Raw genomic sequence first — 15,036 nt, forward strand, 5'->3', positions numbered from 1 at the left:
AAAGGATGCAATATCAAGGCCTAGTGGAGACCTTGAAGAAGTTGAGACTATTCAAAAAGGACACAAATTTGGATTGGGGAACGCCTGAAATATAGACTTCTCTCAATTTTTATTCTCTTGATATTAATATTAATATATTACTCTCTTGTTGAAAATATGGTGTGTAGTACAGTTATTGGACCCCCTTCGTTCCTAAATAGAAGTCTTTTTAGAGATTCCAATAAGGGACCACATACGGAGCAAAATGAGTGAATCTACACTCTAAAATATATCTATATACATCTGTATATAATCATAGTGAAATCTCCAAAAGGATTTATATTTAGGAACGGAGGGGGTATTAGGGTATATGAGGTGAAATTAGATTGGAATAATTTTTAGTCATGAGTATTATGGACATATTAAGGAAGTTGATAATAGTAATCTTATATTGTTATGATTACCAAAAGCAGTAACTAAATATATGCCTTTAGAAAGTAAGTTTACAAATATGCCCGGTTTTGAAAGTTGAGAGATTCAATCCTGAGTTGACACAAATGTCTAAGAAACAACTCTAAACTTTATTACATTCTAAATTACAACCGTCAACTTTCAAAACCGAGCAACTTTCAACCCTGTCTCCCCTCAAACCGGGTTCTGGTCAGTTTTACTGGTCTTGATCAGTTGACCCTTCCAGTCAGTGTCCATATCAGCTGGCAAGTTGACCAAAACAGGGGTTGAACGTCTATTGTCTTTGTTTTTTTTTTAATATATGTTTGGCAAAAAAAACTTGAAACTTTCTCTGAATGATCAGCATGGTAGTGTTCGTTTTAGAAGAAAAAAAATCAATTTTTTTGGACACTTTAATTTTTTCTTCAAAATTTGACAAAAAAGGGTTTTGAATACGTATTTTTATTGTTTTATTTGTTTGGACAAAGAGTTCGCAACTTTCGGAGAATGGTCAGTGTGGTAGTGTTCATTTTAGAGGAAAAAATCCATTTTTTCTAGACACTTTCAATTTTTTGTTCGACCAAAAAAGGTTCTGAATACCTATTTTCATTATTTTATTTGTTTGGACAAAAAAGTTCGAAACTCGATGAGATCAGTTGCCTCGTTATATTTGCGTGTGTTCGTGCAAATTGCTGGGATATATAGAGAGATGTCACGTTCGCGCTAGTTTTGTTCATCCCCATCTTGCTCGCGTACATGCGTGCAACATTTTTCTTAGCTTGCCGTATGAAGATCACGGTGCAGTCATCCAAGTCCATCAAGCCTGACTATGGCGGCCACCGCCCGGTGGCTCCTCCGTTCACGACGAACGTCGTCCCGCTCTCAGTGTTCGACAAGGCCAACTTGGACACGCAGGTCTCCGTCATCTACGCCTTCCACCCGCCGGCCCCGCCCAACGGCGTCCTCGAGGCCGGGCTCGCCAGGGCCCTCGTCGAGTACCGCGAGTTCGCCGGGCGTCTCGCCCGGGACGCCGACGGCAGCCGCCGCGCCATCCTCCTCAACGACGCCGGCGCGCGGTTCGTCGAGGCGACGGCCGGCGTGGCGCTCGGCAGCGTCATGCCGCTGCGGCCCACTCGCGCGGCGCTGAGCCTGCACCCGAGCGGCGGCGACGAGCTGATGCTGGTCCAGGCCACGCGGTTCGCGTGCGGGTCGCTCGTCGTCGGCCTGACCGTGCACCACACCGTCGCCGACGGCCGCGGGTTCTGCAACTTCATCCTCGCGTGGGGCCAGGCCACGCGCGGCGCCCCCGTCGACCCCGCCCCGGTGCACGACCGGACGTCGTTCTTCCCGCCGCGCAGCCCGCCTAAGATCGAGCACGAGCACCGCCGCGCCGAGTTCAAGCCATACGACGCCCGCAAGGACGACGACGCCGGCGGTGGCGGCGGCGAGGAGGAGGAGGTGGTGGTAGAGAGGGTGCACTTCAGCGCGGAGTGCATCGCGAAGCTGAAGGCGCAGGCGTCGTCGGCCGGGGCGCGGCACAGCACGAGCACGGTGCAGTGCGTGCTGGCGCATCTGTGGCGGTGCGTGACGCGGGCGCGCGGGCTCGACGGGGGCGACGCCACCGCCCTGCTCATCGGAGTGGACGGGCGAAGGCGGATGAGGCCGCCGGTGCCGGACGGGTACACCGGCAACGTGGTGCTCTGGGCGCGGCCGACGGCCACCGCGCGAGAGCTCGTGGACATGCCGCTGCGCCACGCGGCGGAGCTCATCGGCCGGGCGGTTGCGCGGGTCGACGACACCTACTACATGTCCTTCATCGACTTCGCCTGCTCCGGGGCCGTGGAGGAGGAGCGGCTGGTGCCGACGGCCGACGCGGCGGACATGGTGCTGAGCCCGAACGTCGAGGTGAACAGCTGGGTGCGGCTGCCGTTCTATGACCTGGACCTGGGGGGTGGCCGGCCCTTCCTCTTCATGCCCAGCTACGTGCCGGTGGAGGGCGTGGCCTTCCTCGTGGCGTCTTCCGCCGGCAGCGGCAGCGTGGACGCCTACGTTTCCCTCTTCCGCCGCGACATGGATGCCTTCAGGAACTGCTGCACATCCGGCCTCTCAAAACTCTAGATTTTTACCACTCTTCTTTCCGCAAGTTTCTAGTCTTGTTTGATCAAGAACCAATCTATCTATGATAACAAATGTTGCTCAAATGGCGCGAACAAAAACAAAAATTCGACAAAATGGTAGTACATCCTTTTATTGCCTATCCAGCAAGAACGCTGAAACAAATAACATATGTTTGGTGACAAGAGTAGCCTATAGAGAATTATACAACTACAACCAACCAAGCTTGTAATATCATGTGGCTTTGCATCCAAACACAACGCGGCAGTTGTGGCAGTGCCATGTCGATACATTTCAGTAGATACAGTATATCCAACATGGGATGGATAGGAAAAAGAATAGTGATAAAAATTATACCCCCCAACAAAAGAAATCATACATAAGGGAAACCCAGGTGAGCAAAATCCGAAAGCCTGCTAAACTGTTTTCTCAAACCCTCGCTGTTCGATCCACCGCTGTGTAATCTCACCTGTACCCGCCGTATGGCTGCTGGCCGCCATATCCAGCACCCATCTGGTTGTAGCCGGCGCCAGGCATGCCGCCGGGAGCCATCCCCATCTGAGGAGGCCGCATCATCCCCGGGTTCATGCCCATCCCCATCCCCATTCCCATCTGTTGTTGGTTCATCCCCATTCCCATTCCCATCTGTTGTTGGTTCATCCCCATGCCCATTCCCATGGGTTGTTGGTTCATCCCCATCGGTTGCTGGTTCATCCCCATCCCCACTCCCATGGGTTGTTGGTTCATTCCCATTCCCATTCCCATCCCCATTGGCCGGTTCATTCCCATTCCGCCACCATAACCAGCACCACCAATACCGACACCCCGCCCCGCACCCATTGGGTTGGAAGGAGGTGCAACGGCACTCGCACCAGCTCGGCCAATGCCAGAGCCAGAGCCCATGGCCTTGCCCATGGTGATCGTAGATACTACAGGTGCTTGAGAGATCTTCTTGTCTTGTCTTTTATCCTTGCGGTTGATTGAATCGAAGTCCACTCCAATATCTGCGTGTGGATTGGTTTTTGCTGTAAAAAACAACATACAATTAGGTCAAAACACACAAAAACAGAATGAGGACATTGCAGGCGCATAGACAAAAGCCACTTACCACCAGAAATGTTGAAATCAACGAGACCCCGGGTCAATGTATCAGACCAAACTGTAGATTTGGGCTCAAATTTCTTCACTGGCTGGGTCTGACTAACTTGCAAAGCTGAAATTAGTGTTTCTGGGGGAGCTGATAAACTTGACTGCAGAGGAGTGCTGGCACCAGATGGCACTGAATTTGGGGCACCAAAAGGCTGAGATGCCCCTCGAGATATTGATGGTGCCTGTGGTGCTGGTGCAGCAGTTTGTGGGAGGAAGCTTTGCTGAGATGCGTGTTGAGGTGGGAGATGAGAAGACTGTGGAGGAACATAGGATGGTGGTGCTCCATTCTGTGAAGCCGGTTGCATATAAAAGTTTGATGGGCCTGATGGTAGATTTGGAGCTGCATGTTGAGGTGGCTGTGGAGGAGCAAATGATGGTGCAGCATGTTGAGGTGGCTGTGGAGGAGCAAATGATGGTGCAGCATGTTGAGGTGGCTGTGTAGGAGCAAATGATGGTGCAGCATGTTGAGGTGGCTGTGGAGGAGCAAATGATGGCGCAGCAGCCTGAGAAAATGATGATGGGTTCATGGCTGCAGGATATGCTTGTGGCTGAGCAAACATGGGAGCAGCATGAGTATTGGGTGCCACTGCTTGAGGAGCATGAGTAATAGGCTGAGATGCCTGGGAGGGAACATAAGCTGGGGGTGCCTGTTGGGACGGATTTGCATGTGAAACCCCCGAAGGTAAGGAGGTGGTGCTTCCAAAAATATCCTGTTGCCCAGGTGCAGCATTGGATGCAAAACTGAGACCGCCGAGAGTATCTTCAAAACCAAAGTTAGTGGATGAAGCAGGCTGGAAAGGATTTACATCTGCACCAGGTCCTGTGGCCTGGAATGAACCAGCAGGGGTCGCATTTGTCTGAGAAGCTGCATGATTCTCTTCTTGAACTGCCTTGAAAGGAGTAGGATCTCCAAAAGGATTTGAAGCATCAATTGCCTACAATATTTAAATACAAGAGAAAAGGCTGAATCTCTGCTTGCGTTGGCTATAATGACCATGTTAAAACAGAACACAACAGTCATTCCATCACAAAAGGAAGTCACTTCACGTTTAATTCAGAAAAGTTATACTGACCGAAATTTAGCCAACATTACTCCAGATGCACAAAGGATAAATACATTTTAACAACTATGCTAAGTAATATTTTTACCTTACTAGCGCTCAACTTATCCAGTATGTCAAATTTCAAGGAATTGTAAGGCAGTTTAAATTACTTTAAGTAAACTAGTGACACTAGAATTTAAGAAGCAGTCCGGTGTAAATTGTATCTTCTCCCCATTATCATCAGCGCTAATTTATGCAAATGGCAGTAAGTTCTACAGATTCATACCTCACTGAATCCATTAGAAGCAGGTGGCATGCCCATAAAACTATCCGTTTCAAAACCTGAACTTGCTGATGGCTCGACACTTGGGACGTCAGTCGGCTGAGGCACAGAAACCAAAGCCAGGGCGCCAATAGGATCTGACCCAAACAAATCCATCTCAAAGCTATTCATTATCGGTGAGGTATTCACCGGAGGTGAAGCATCTGAAAGGATAGACATAAGAAAGAAATTAGTATTTAGTAATCACCAAAAGAAATTTATAACAGCAACATGCCAGTTAGTCAAAATTCTTCCATGCAACTGTTCTTCTTGTACAGTTTATAAAGAAATAGAACAAAAAAACATTGCTATTTTCCATAACTTTGGTTTAGTCATGAGCAAATTGACTGCTAAAAGAGTACAAACTATACCTGGTACTGATCCACGTGGATCAAACTCATCAAAACCATTCGGTTCAACAGGCGCAGGTGGTTGTGCAGCAGGAGCAGGTGGTTGTGCAGCTACAACCTCGACAGGCTTATCATGAACACCATTCACCTGCCCTGGGGCTGGGGGAAAGCTTGTTCTAGGAACAGATGGAGAAGACACCTTTGGTGCAACAGCAGGCACACTCCCTCCATTTCTGAAATGGATGGATGGCTCAGATTCCCGATGTCATTATTCTATCTACAGATTATAAATTGTAGGATAGAATCATCACCTTTCATCATGATGATTGTCCTGGGTATCTCCTGTGACATCTTCGTAGTTTGGTGGTGAAGCAATCTGCTGGTTAGAAGCCTTCCGCTCAATAGGCCTGTTAAAGCAGGTAGAACTTAAGACAGCTAGCTCCGGAAGGACAAGCTAAAAGGTAAGAACTCAACAACACTACATTTTTACCTCTCATCCTGAGTAGGCGCATCAGCGTTGCTGCCACGACCACTGTAACAGAAACAGGAGGATGTTTAACATAAATGGCAATATATTAGTAATACACAAAAACAATCTTGAAAATCATCTGTTGACCCTCCTATAATCAGCGCTTAAGAATGTTAGATCGAAACAAGCGATGAAACGGACCGGGATGAATAAGCCTCCTCATCCCCGTAGCTCCTGCGGCCTGATCCTTCTGCATACTCAGGGTTGCTATTACTTCCTCTGTATTCATCTTCCCTGTTGCGTTCATTAGAATCCCTAGAATAACGATCTCCATCCCTATTGGGGGTATCTCCAGCGCCACTGTATCTGTCATCATCTCTATACCCATCTCGTTCCCTCCCATAGCCATTCCTGTTATCATATCTACCTCCTTCGTAGCGATCACGGTCATTGTCATATCCACCAGGACTCCTGTGTGGTCCACTCGTGGCAAATGCACTCCGATACCTATAAAGGAACGCAGAAAACTAATCAGCACAAGAAACATGTCTACGACACAGTGTGTGCCGATCAGATATTTGAAGCAAACATAGTACAATGTTACACTCACTTGTCCCTGGTAGCAAGTGCTTTCTGCCTAACTTCCAGTATCCTTTCCTTATCATTAACTAAACTAACGAGGCTCTGGGATTTCCGTCGTACATTGCTACCTTGATCTCTCCCACTAGAATCGATATACTGGAAATCAGCTAGTGCCTGCAATTCCGATTATATTTTTTAGAGCATCAAGCAAGTATGATGAGGAAGATAAGATGAGATGCCTGTGTGGCTCTTGAAGCAGGAAGTAGAGGATTGATAGCATTACCGATATCTGATAAGAATGCTCCCTTATGTCATCAATAACTCGCTCGGTTCCATGTGCTACCAGGTAATCCAGGACAATCAATCCCTACAAAAGAGCAAAACACAGCATCAGATTAAACTGTCCAACGCATTATCAAGATTAGTTTCCCATCCACTCGCGTTTGTAAAGAAGAGCATACCTTGTACACATGCCGCCAATTTTTACCAGTATCGCTGACCCTCTTCCACACGATATTCATTATCATCTGATACTCATGACTGCAAACACGATAAGCACATTAGAAGCAAGAAAACAGGGCCCTGTCCGGCAAAGCGGCAACCGGATAGCAGAAGGCGTACTAGTTATGTGTTGCTTGGGCGATCTCCGCCAGGAGGGATCCATGGGGGCCCCACGGCTCATTGCTTGTGGCGTCGAGAATCTGTTTCAGGTCAGTTTGCGTGGAACGGATTAATACAAGAGCAGTCTCATCTTAAGATTATGCTTCGTAGCAACTGGATGTATGCAGTGAGCAATCAGGCGAATTTGGCAACAGCATGCTTAAGGCATGCTTGTGCTTTTGTGCATGAAAGAGGGCCTGGGATCTCCTCACCTTCTGTTCCGTGCCAGGCACCTTGAGGACCTTTTTATTCACCCCGCGTTTCCTGCAAGGAGAAAGACAGGAACGAATAAATACTATTATTGGCAAACGAACAACTCTCGCTCGAATGAACAGACAGATGGCATGGAGGTCACGTACAGGTCCCGGACCGTCTGGTCGAACACTTTCTTCATGGCGCCCTTCCGAATCTAGCTAGCCCCCTGCGCGCACCCGGGTGTCAGCCTCCCCTCCTCCTGCTCCTCCTCCTCCTCCTCCTCCTCCTCGGTAGGAGACCTGCACAATCCATTGCTGGTGAGATCCAAGCTGCCACCTACCGCTACCATTTCAACTCCGATTGTACAGGCTTAGCATCGCCGAGAAGCAAGCTCAAAAGAACAAACGATCCTAACAGCCAAACAGAGTAGGCAGAATCCGGCACGAAAAGCGGGCGCGGCTCCAACAGCAGGAACGGGCAGGAGATCCGCGTGAATTCGAAAACCCGCCGCGGCGTGCGTGCGTGCGTCCGTACGGCGCGCCCGCCCCAGATCTAGCGGGCGCCGCCGACAGAGCCCCGGTCCCCCGGCAGGAGATCCGGTCATTCCCCGGCCCCGAGCGGCAGCAAGCGCGGATCCGGCGGGCCATCGCAGGCAGCAGCAGCAGCGATAGGAGCTCGGGACGTGCGCGGGACGAACCTGGGTGAGGAGGCGGGACGAGCGGCGGCGGATCGGACTGCCGCTGGTCGACCCGCCGGCAGGCGCGGCTGGCGGGCGTCGGCGGGGGAAGCTGCGAGTCAAAGGGGATTCCACGCGCGGGCGCGAGGCGGAAGGGAGGGAGCGAGGAATGGGGGGCGGGCGGGGGCGCTTTCCTCTCGTCTCGTCTCGTCTCCCTGAGTTGTCGCTGGCTGGCTACGGAGGGTAGGCGGGTGCGAGGGAGGGGAGGGAGAACAATAATCTCGTTTCTTTTCCTTTCCCCTTTGCTGCTGGCTGCTCTGCTGGTGCTCGGCTAATTAAGCTTTTTTTTTTGGGTTTAGTTCAAACAATGGGTGAACCAGCCAGCGGGTTGGCGACGCCGACGCGTGATCAGTTGCGCGCTTCTCTTCTAACAAAAAAAATCTAATCTGGTGTCCGCAGAAATAGCATTTTTCTCTCTGTCTCGTGTCCGTAGTCGGGACCTGCGAAAGAGAAGGGACAGGCACGCAGAAAATGGGTGTGTATACTTTCTCAGAAAAATATTACTGCATTCCATAATTCGGATCTTATATACATACCGTATTTATTAGAATCTGATAACGCCGCAACAGTCAGAATTTGAGCATGTCAAATCGAGCGTTTTCTACGACAAGTTTAGTTGGCAAGTATGGTCGGTTTATTTTCCAAAGAAAATCTCCGTGTGCGCCAGCTGATTTTACCATCTTTGTTTCACTACAATTGTCATCGTAAAACGTTCGATTTATCATGTGCGCGTGCCTGACGTCGGGTACTCGGCATTTCCGATTTACTAAATCGTGTAAATCGAGCCGCCGTGTAAGACGGTGTCAACTGGTCAGTGTCAACCGGGCCATGGTATCATCATGTACTACTAACGAATCGCAAAGCAGAAGAAAAAAAAACAGTACCAGAAGTTTCTCTCATTTTTTTAGGGACGTGCCAGAAGTTTCACGAGTATAGGAGTACTACCTTCTCGGTAACAAACAAACTACCACAGGTTTAGGCCAACTTCACCGCGCGATCCCAAACGGACGTCCATTTTATCCGGATTCTGACTGTTTGGCTAGCGATTTGGGGTCGTGTCCGGGCGTGTCCTGGGATGCGGTGGCCGTGCGCCCATCGCGCGGACGCATCCTTTTGCCTTATCCTGTCCGTCAGGGCCAAAAATGCTCAAATTTTCATCAAAACTAGTTTACAACCCAAATATTTGTCTGAAAATTAAAATAGTTTTACAACCCAATTAAAATTGTCTTTAATAAAATATTTTTACAACCAAATCGAAATTGTCTTGACTAAACATAAAATGGACCAATACATCTATGAGAGAATTCCTTATTTGGCCCTTTTTTAAAGTTTGGTTTCTTATTTGGCCCAAAATAAATTTTCTTCTCTATTTGACACCTAAAGTAATTTTTGTTCCTTATATGACACTTCCGTTCATTTTAGACACTAGCGGTGTTAAGTGTGAGGTGAAAAGACCGTTTTGCATCAGCTCATCCATGTTTTAGGGATGTTCAACTAATAATGTGCATATTGTATATGTATGCTTCAATATTTTGATTAGTTAATCACGTGCGAATGCGGCTGCATAGTGGATGGCCCGCAGCGTTGAGGCCGCGATGACGTGTGTACGCCCGTGGTCACCATGGTGCGTGCGGGTGTGTGCGTGCATGTCCCGTGGCCTTAGTGGTCTGTTGAGATTCCGGCGAAATGTGTAAATACACAAGCCGTGCTTGATCGATTCTTTTAGGAGACAACACGCACACACGTAGCAAGCTAGCTACCGAAGCTAGCAGCCTGCTGGATCGATCTTGAGGCTAGGCTAGTTATGCTATGTATGTACGTATACTATAAACTACCAGCCGCTGATTGATCGATATTGCCGACTAAGGGCATCTCCAGCCGCTGGCCTCCCAGGGGACGTCTAAAATCGCCGTTTGGGGATAAGCCGGCGCAAAAATTAGGCCTGGGGCGAGTTGGTCCCCAGCCGCCGTCCCCAGAACCGTTTTAAAATAAAAGAAGTTCGGCGAAGTTCGGCTTAAACACGATAAAATTCGGCCAAACACGATAAATTTCGGCCAAACACGATAAATTTCGGTACATTTCGGCGAAGTTTACGGATTTTCATTACATAGCACATATACATAATAAACTAATCTAAAGGAAAAACTGGCTGAAGTCGCCGCCGTCGCCGCCATTGTCGTCGTCGGCCTTCTCCTCCTTGACGCGGGCGCCCCTGCCGGACCCCTGCCCGGCGGCGCCATGGTGGACTGGTGGCGGCGCATCATCGTCGTCGTCGTCGTTGCTGTCGCAGATGACGACGACTCCGCCTTCGTCGCGGCCGCGTCGACGCTCCGCGAAGCGAAGCAGGGCGGCACACTGGCGCTCCTTCGCCTTCTCTAGGCGCTCCTTCTCCATCGCTATGGAGTCCCTGCGCGCCCATTCCAGGGCCGCGTCGTCGTCGTCGAGCTTCGTTGTCACCGGCGCGGCCGGCTCCGTCTTCACCGGCGCGAGCCCCGGCTCCGTCTTTGGCTTGACGAAACGCGGAGGAGGAGCCGACAAGTAGGCACGCCGGCCGCCCTCGTTGATGACGATGCCGGCGCTGCGAGTGCGCCGGCCGAGCAGTGTCTCCGCCGCGGGCTCGGCCTTGACGCCGAGCAGGGCCGGAGTGCCGGAGGAGTGCGATGAAGATCGGGAGGAGGAATAAGAGGAGGAGGACCCGAACCTCCTTGGCGCCCATGGCCCGGCGCGTCGGTGCTGCGCCGGGGCGGCCGCCCTCGCCGGGTACGCCAACGGCGGGTCGTTGCCGCCCTCGAGGTACGTCAGCACGCCCTCGAGTGTGCGGCCGGGAACGCCCCACCACAGGTGGCGCCCCTCGCTGTTCTGCCGGCCACCAACCACCGGCGCGCCGTTGATGGACGCCAAGCGCTGCTGCTAACGGCGCTCGAAATACGCCGCCCAAGCCGCGTGGTTGTCGGCGGCGTACTGGTGGAGGGAGAGTTGGGCGTCGATGAGGGAGGCGCGCACGACCTCGACTTCTTCGGAGAAGTACTTCGGCTTTGCCACGGCGTCGGGCAACGGGAGAATGGGCACTCCCCCGGCGCTGAGCCTCCACCCCGTCGGCCCGGCGCGCATGTCCGGCGCCGCCGGGATGTTCGCTTGGAACAGGAGCCAGGACTCCTGTTCGCGGAGCGAACGGCGGCCGAAGCCGTTGGCCGCCGCCTCGTCTCCGGGGAAGCGTTCCGCCATGGCGACGGGCTCGAAAGAGGTAGAGAGATAGAGGGAGGGGCTGGGCGGCGGCGCTCGAGAGAGGTAGGGAGAGGGAGGAGCTGGGCGGCGGCGGGGGCGGGGCTGGTGTGGGCACAGGCGAGTGCAGGCCACCGGCTATACAGCCGCGCCGCACCCGTGTGTACGCGTACGAGGGAAGGGAGGCATCGGCGAGCCGTCCCGTGACGCGCCGCCCATGAGGAATCAATGGCAAGGCTGACCGGCGGCAGCCTTGGCATTGATTCCCCGAGGGAACCGAGGCCGTTGAGGGAAGACGAGGCGCCGTGTCGCTGACGCGACGGGCCCGCGGCTGTTTCGCGCCAAAACAGTTCGCCCCGGCGCCCCCGGGCGCCCCCCAGCGTGCCGGGTTCGGCCTGGGTCCACCGGCGCTGTTTTCGGCCCAGGCCGGTGAAAATCGGGCTCCTGGGGGCGCGACTGGGCCGTTTTTTTGGCGCCGGCGCGAAAAAATCGCCTGGGGAGGCCTTCCTGGGGACGCGGCTGGAGATGCCTAACTAGCTATGCAAGTTTATCCGCAAAAAAAACTAGCTATGCATATACATGCACAACATCCGTTGAACATCCATAAAACATGAGTGGATTTTTTCTTTTTATAGTTACACAATGCACCAGGGACAATATGGTCTTTTCACCTCAGACTTAACACCGTTAGTGTCTAAGATGGACGGAAGTGCCATATAAGAAACATAAATTACTTTAGGTGACAAATAGGGTAGAAAATTTTATTTTGGGCCAAATAGGGAATCAAAATTTAAGAAAGGGCCAAATAAGGAATTCTCTCTACATCTATTGGTTGCCAATGTGATCCGCACGTGCTCAACCAAGTCATTTTGAAGATTCAAATGAGAGTGTCAATCACGCATCTCATGATGGAATTGAACAAACTGTTCAAATGTGGCTGGGTCTTGGTGCAGGGGCTCAATATTTTCACCTTGATAGTCAAATCCTTGGTCGAAGATACTCTCATCACGCTCATCCTCGACGATCATGTTGTGCATGATCACACAAACAGTCATCACCTCTCAAAGCTTCCTTTCATCCCATGACAGTGCAGGGTTTCGAACGATACCCTACCGGGATTGAAGCACACCAAAAGCACGTTCCACATCCTTTCTAACACTCTCTTGCATTTGGGCAAATCTCTTTCTCTTCTCACCTTGGGGTTTCGAGATTGTCTTCATAAAAGTTGACCACTGAGGATATATACCATCTGTTAGATAGTATCCCTTGTTGTAATGGTGGCCGTTGATCTTAAAGTTGACAGGTGGGGAGTGGCCTTCTGTAAGCCTCGCGAAGACTGGAGAACGCTGCAGCACGTTGATATCATTGTGAGAACATGCCATGCCGAAGAAAGAATGTCATATCCAAAGATCCTGTGATGCCACCGCTTCTAATATGACAGTGCATGCCTTGACATGCCCTTTGTACTGGCTCTGCCAAGCAAATGGACAGTTTTTTCACTCCCAGTACATACAATCTATGCTACCAAGTATGCCTGGAAAGCCTCCAGCTGCGTTGGTCACCAACAATCTCTCTGTATCAGCGGCAGTTGGCTGCCTCAAGTACTCTGGGCCAAACACCTCGATCACAGCCTGGCAAAACTTGTACATTGACATCAGACATGTTGTCTCACTCATACGCACATACTCATCCACCAGATCGCCTGGAATTCCATATGCAAGCATGCGGATGGCCGCGGTGCATTTCTGGTAAGAGGAGAATCCAAGCTTGCCAAGGGCATCCGTCTTGCACTCGAAGTATGGATCATGAGCAACCACTCCCTCTCGGATACGATTGAACACATGCCTTGCCATTCGAAAACGGCGACGGAATTTATCCGGCTTAAAGAGTGGGGTGTTGGCAAAGTAATCGGCATAGAGCAGGGCGTGCCCTCTCTCCCTGTTGCGGTTCAGGTTGGGAGCACGGCCAGGAAGTGACCCCCTGTACCGAGGAAGCTGCCGTTGAATGTGGTCGTGAACGACCAGTGCAGCCACCACAATATCTTCATCATCCGACGACGAATCGTCCAATGAACAAAGAAAGTGATGGAAGAAAAACTCGTCTCCACTGTCCATACCTTTATGGGCAAAATGCCGAACACCTTGCGGGCGTGGTGGCGAAGAGGCCGCGATGATCACCTTGACGCAGCAGGGGTGGTTGCCGGCCGGCTACTGGCCGCTGTGGAGCTCTCGTCGGGAGCTGCCGAGGACGCCGTGCTGCGTCGCCGGCGGTCATGTCCCCTCTGCGGCCGGCAAAGACGTCGACGGCCAAAACTACGGCCACAGCACGGGCGTGGTGGCGGCCATGTCGAGAAGTGGTTTGGTAGGGACGACCGGAGGCTGCGCGGTGAGGAGGCAGCCGGAGAATAGCGGCGGCGCCGGCGGCGGGGCGGGGCGAGAGAGAGAGAGTGGAAGCGTTGGGAGCGGAGGGACTGCTAGTGTCCCCAACAGGCGGACCAGGGGGGGGACAAGGGCGTGCGTCCAAGCCGTCCGCACGCGTCCGTTTCACCCTAAACCGAGCGCAAGTTTGGGCCGGGATAGACCGAAAACGGACGGAATCCGAACATTTGTCCGTTTAAGACCGTGCATGGGCTGCGCTATTCGTTCGTTTTACCCCAAACAGACAGGGGCGGACAGGATAGGGTCGCGCGGCGGAGGTAGCCTTATTCTGGTCGACAGCCAGAGCCGGCCACCACCGCCCGGCAGCGAAAGGAACACGGACGGGGGAGGGCGGTGCAGTGCAGGAATAGCGTAGCAGGCTAGCAGCAGCAGCGCAAGGCGACGGCAGACCGACAGGCACCGGATCCAAATCTTAGCTGGCCACGTACGGGAACCCACCTGCACGAATAGGATGCGAGAAGTCTCAAGTCTGAACCCAGAAATGCACCCAGCAACGGAAGGTTGGAGCGGGATCTGTCGACGCGTCTGCCCGTCGGATCGGAACGAGGTTCCGCTGCCACTTGCCGCTGTCTCCGGTGCCTTTTCCGGGAAGGGAAGGGATCTTGACTTCAGCTCCCACCCAGACCCAGGGAGGGCAGGAGGAGCGCACCGGCGGATGCCGCGCCTTTTCTGCTCGCTTTCTCAAGTCCGTCGCTGTGGCTGTGCACCGACGGAGACGCCATGATTTTTTATCAATATAAAAGATGGATCCATCCAAGTCCTACCAGCGATGATGGTCCGAGGAGGTGATGGGCGGTGACGATGATCATGTGTGTGAGACGTGGCCGCTTGCGCTGCTAGCCGTAGACTAGTAGTGCTCGTACTACTCTCTCGTAGTAGGTGGAGGAGCGGCACCGGCAACAGCTACTACACGAAAAATACAATGATCAGCGAAACCAGACTGGTCACCGGATGCTGGTGTCGCAATGTGCGTGACACCGGTGGCTATCTTGACCTCTCTGGTGGCGGTATGAGCAACTGTTTTTTTTTTCTTTTTTGTTCGTGCAGAGTACTGCACAAAAAATGATACTTCCTCTGTTCATTTTTGTAAGTCGTTTTAAGACAGCTGAAATTAAACTGTTTTAGTTGTTGTCTCAAATGTCTAAAATGTCTTATAAAAATGAGCGGAGGGAGTAGTAGAAAAATTCAAACAATTATGATTCTTTAATGTTTATGGTTGGATGTTTTTTAAGAACTTTTCACTTGGTCATCGTCTATTCATCTCTCATGACAGTAGAACGGAAATGAGAACTAACAAAAAATATATGCAGGTTCCTATACCACCTA

At 51.7% G+C, this 15,036-nt stretch overlaps 2 protein-coding genes across 2 annotated transcripts; one reads left to right on the plus strand and one right to left on the minus strand.

Moving 5' to 3' along the window:
* The first annotated feature begins 1,118 nt into the window (after positions 1 to 1,118).
* Positions 1,119 to 2,940, plus strand: LOC123128890 (agmatine coumaroyltransferase-2-like). Its single transcript, XM_044549004.1, has one exon. The coding sequence runs from the start codon at positions 1,186 to 1,188 to the stop codon at positions 2,545 to 2,547; it is 1,362 nt and encodes a 453-aa protein (XP_044404939.1). The 5' UTR covers positions 1,119 to 1,185; the 3' UTR covers positions 2,548 to 2,940.
* Positions 2,652 to 8,299, minus strand: LOC123128889 (clathrin interactor EPSIN 2). Its single transcript, XM_044549003.1, has 14 exons — positions 8,012 to 8,299; positions 7,479 to 7,613; positions 7,332 to 7,383; positions 7,081 to 7,160; positions 6,921 to 6,999; positions 6,743 to 6,826; positions 6,488 to 6,633; positions 6,079 to 6,384; positions 5,899 to 5,940; positions 5,720 to 5,815; positions 5,430 to 5,641; positions 5,023 to 5,222; positions 3,653 to 4,628; positions 2,652 to 3,569 (listed from the first exon to the last, which is right to left on the minus strand). The coding sequence occupies exons 2-14, from the start codon at positions 7,511 to 7,513 to the stop codon at positions 3,010 to 3,012; spliced, it is 2,868 nt and encodes a 955-aa protein (XP_044404938.1). The 5' UTR covers positions 7,514 to 7,613; positions 8,012 to 8,299; the 3' UTR covers positions 2,652 to 3,009.
* Between the last annotated feature and the right edge of the window lie 6,737 nt (positions 8,300 to 15,036).

Source organism: Triticum aestivum, chromosome 6A (genome assembly GCF_018294505.1).
Source record: "Triticum aestivum cultivar Chinese Spring chromosome 6A, IWGSC CS RefSeq v2.1, whole genome shotgun sequence".
Classification (NCBI taxonomy): Eukaryota; Viridiplantae; Streptophyta; class Magnoliopsida; order Poales; family Poaceae; genus Triticum; species Triticum aestivum.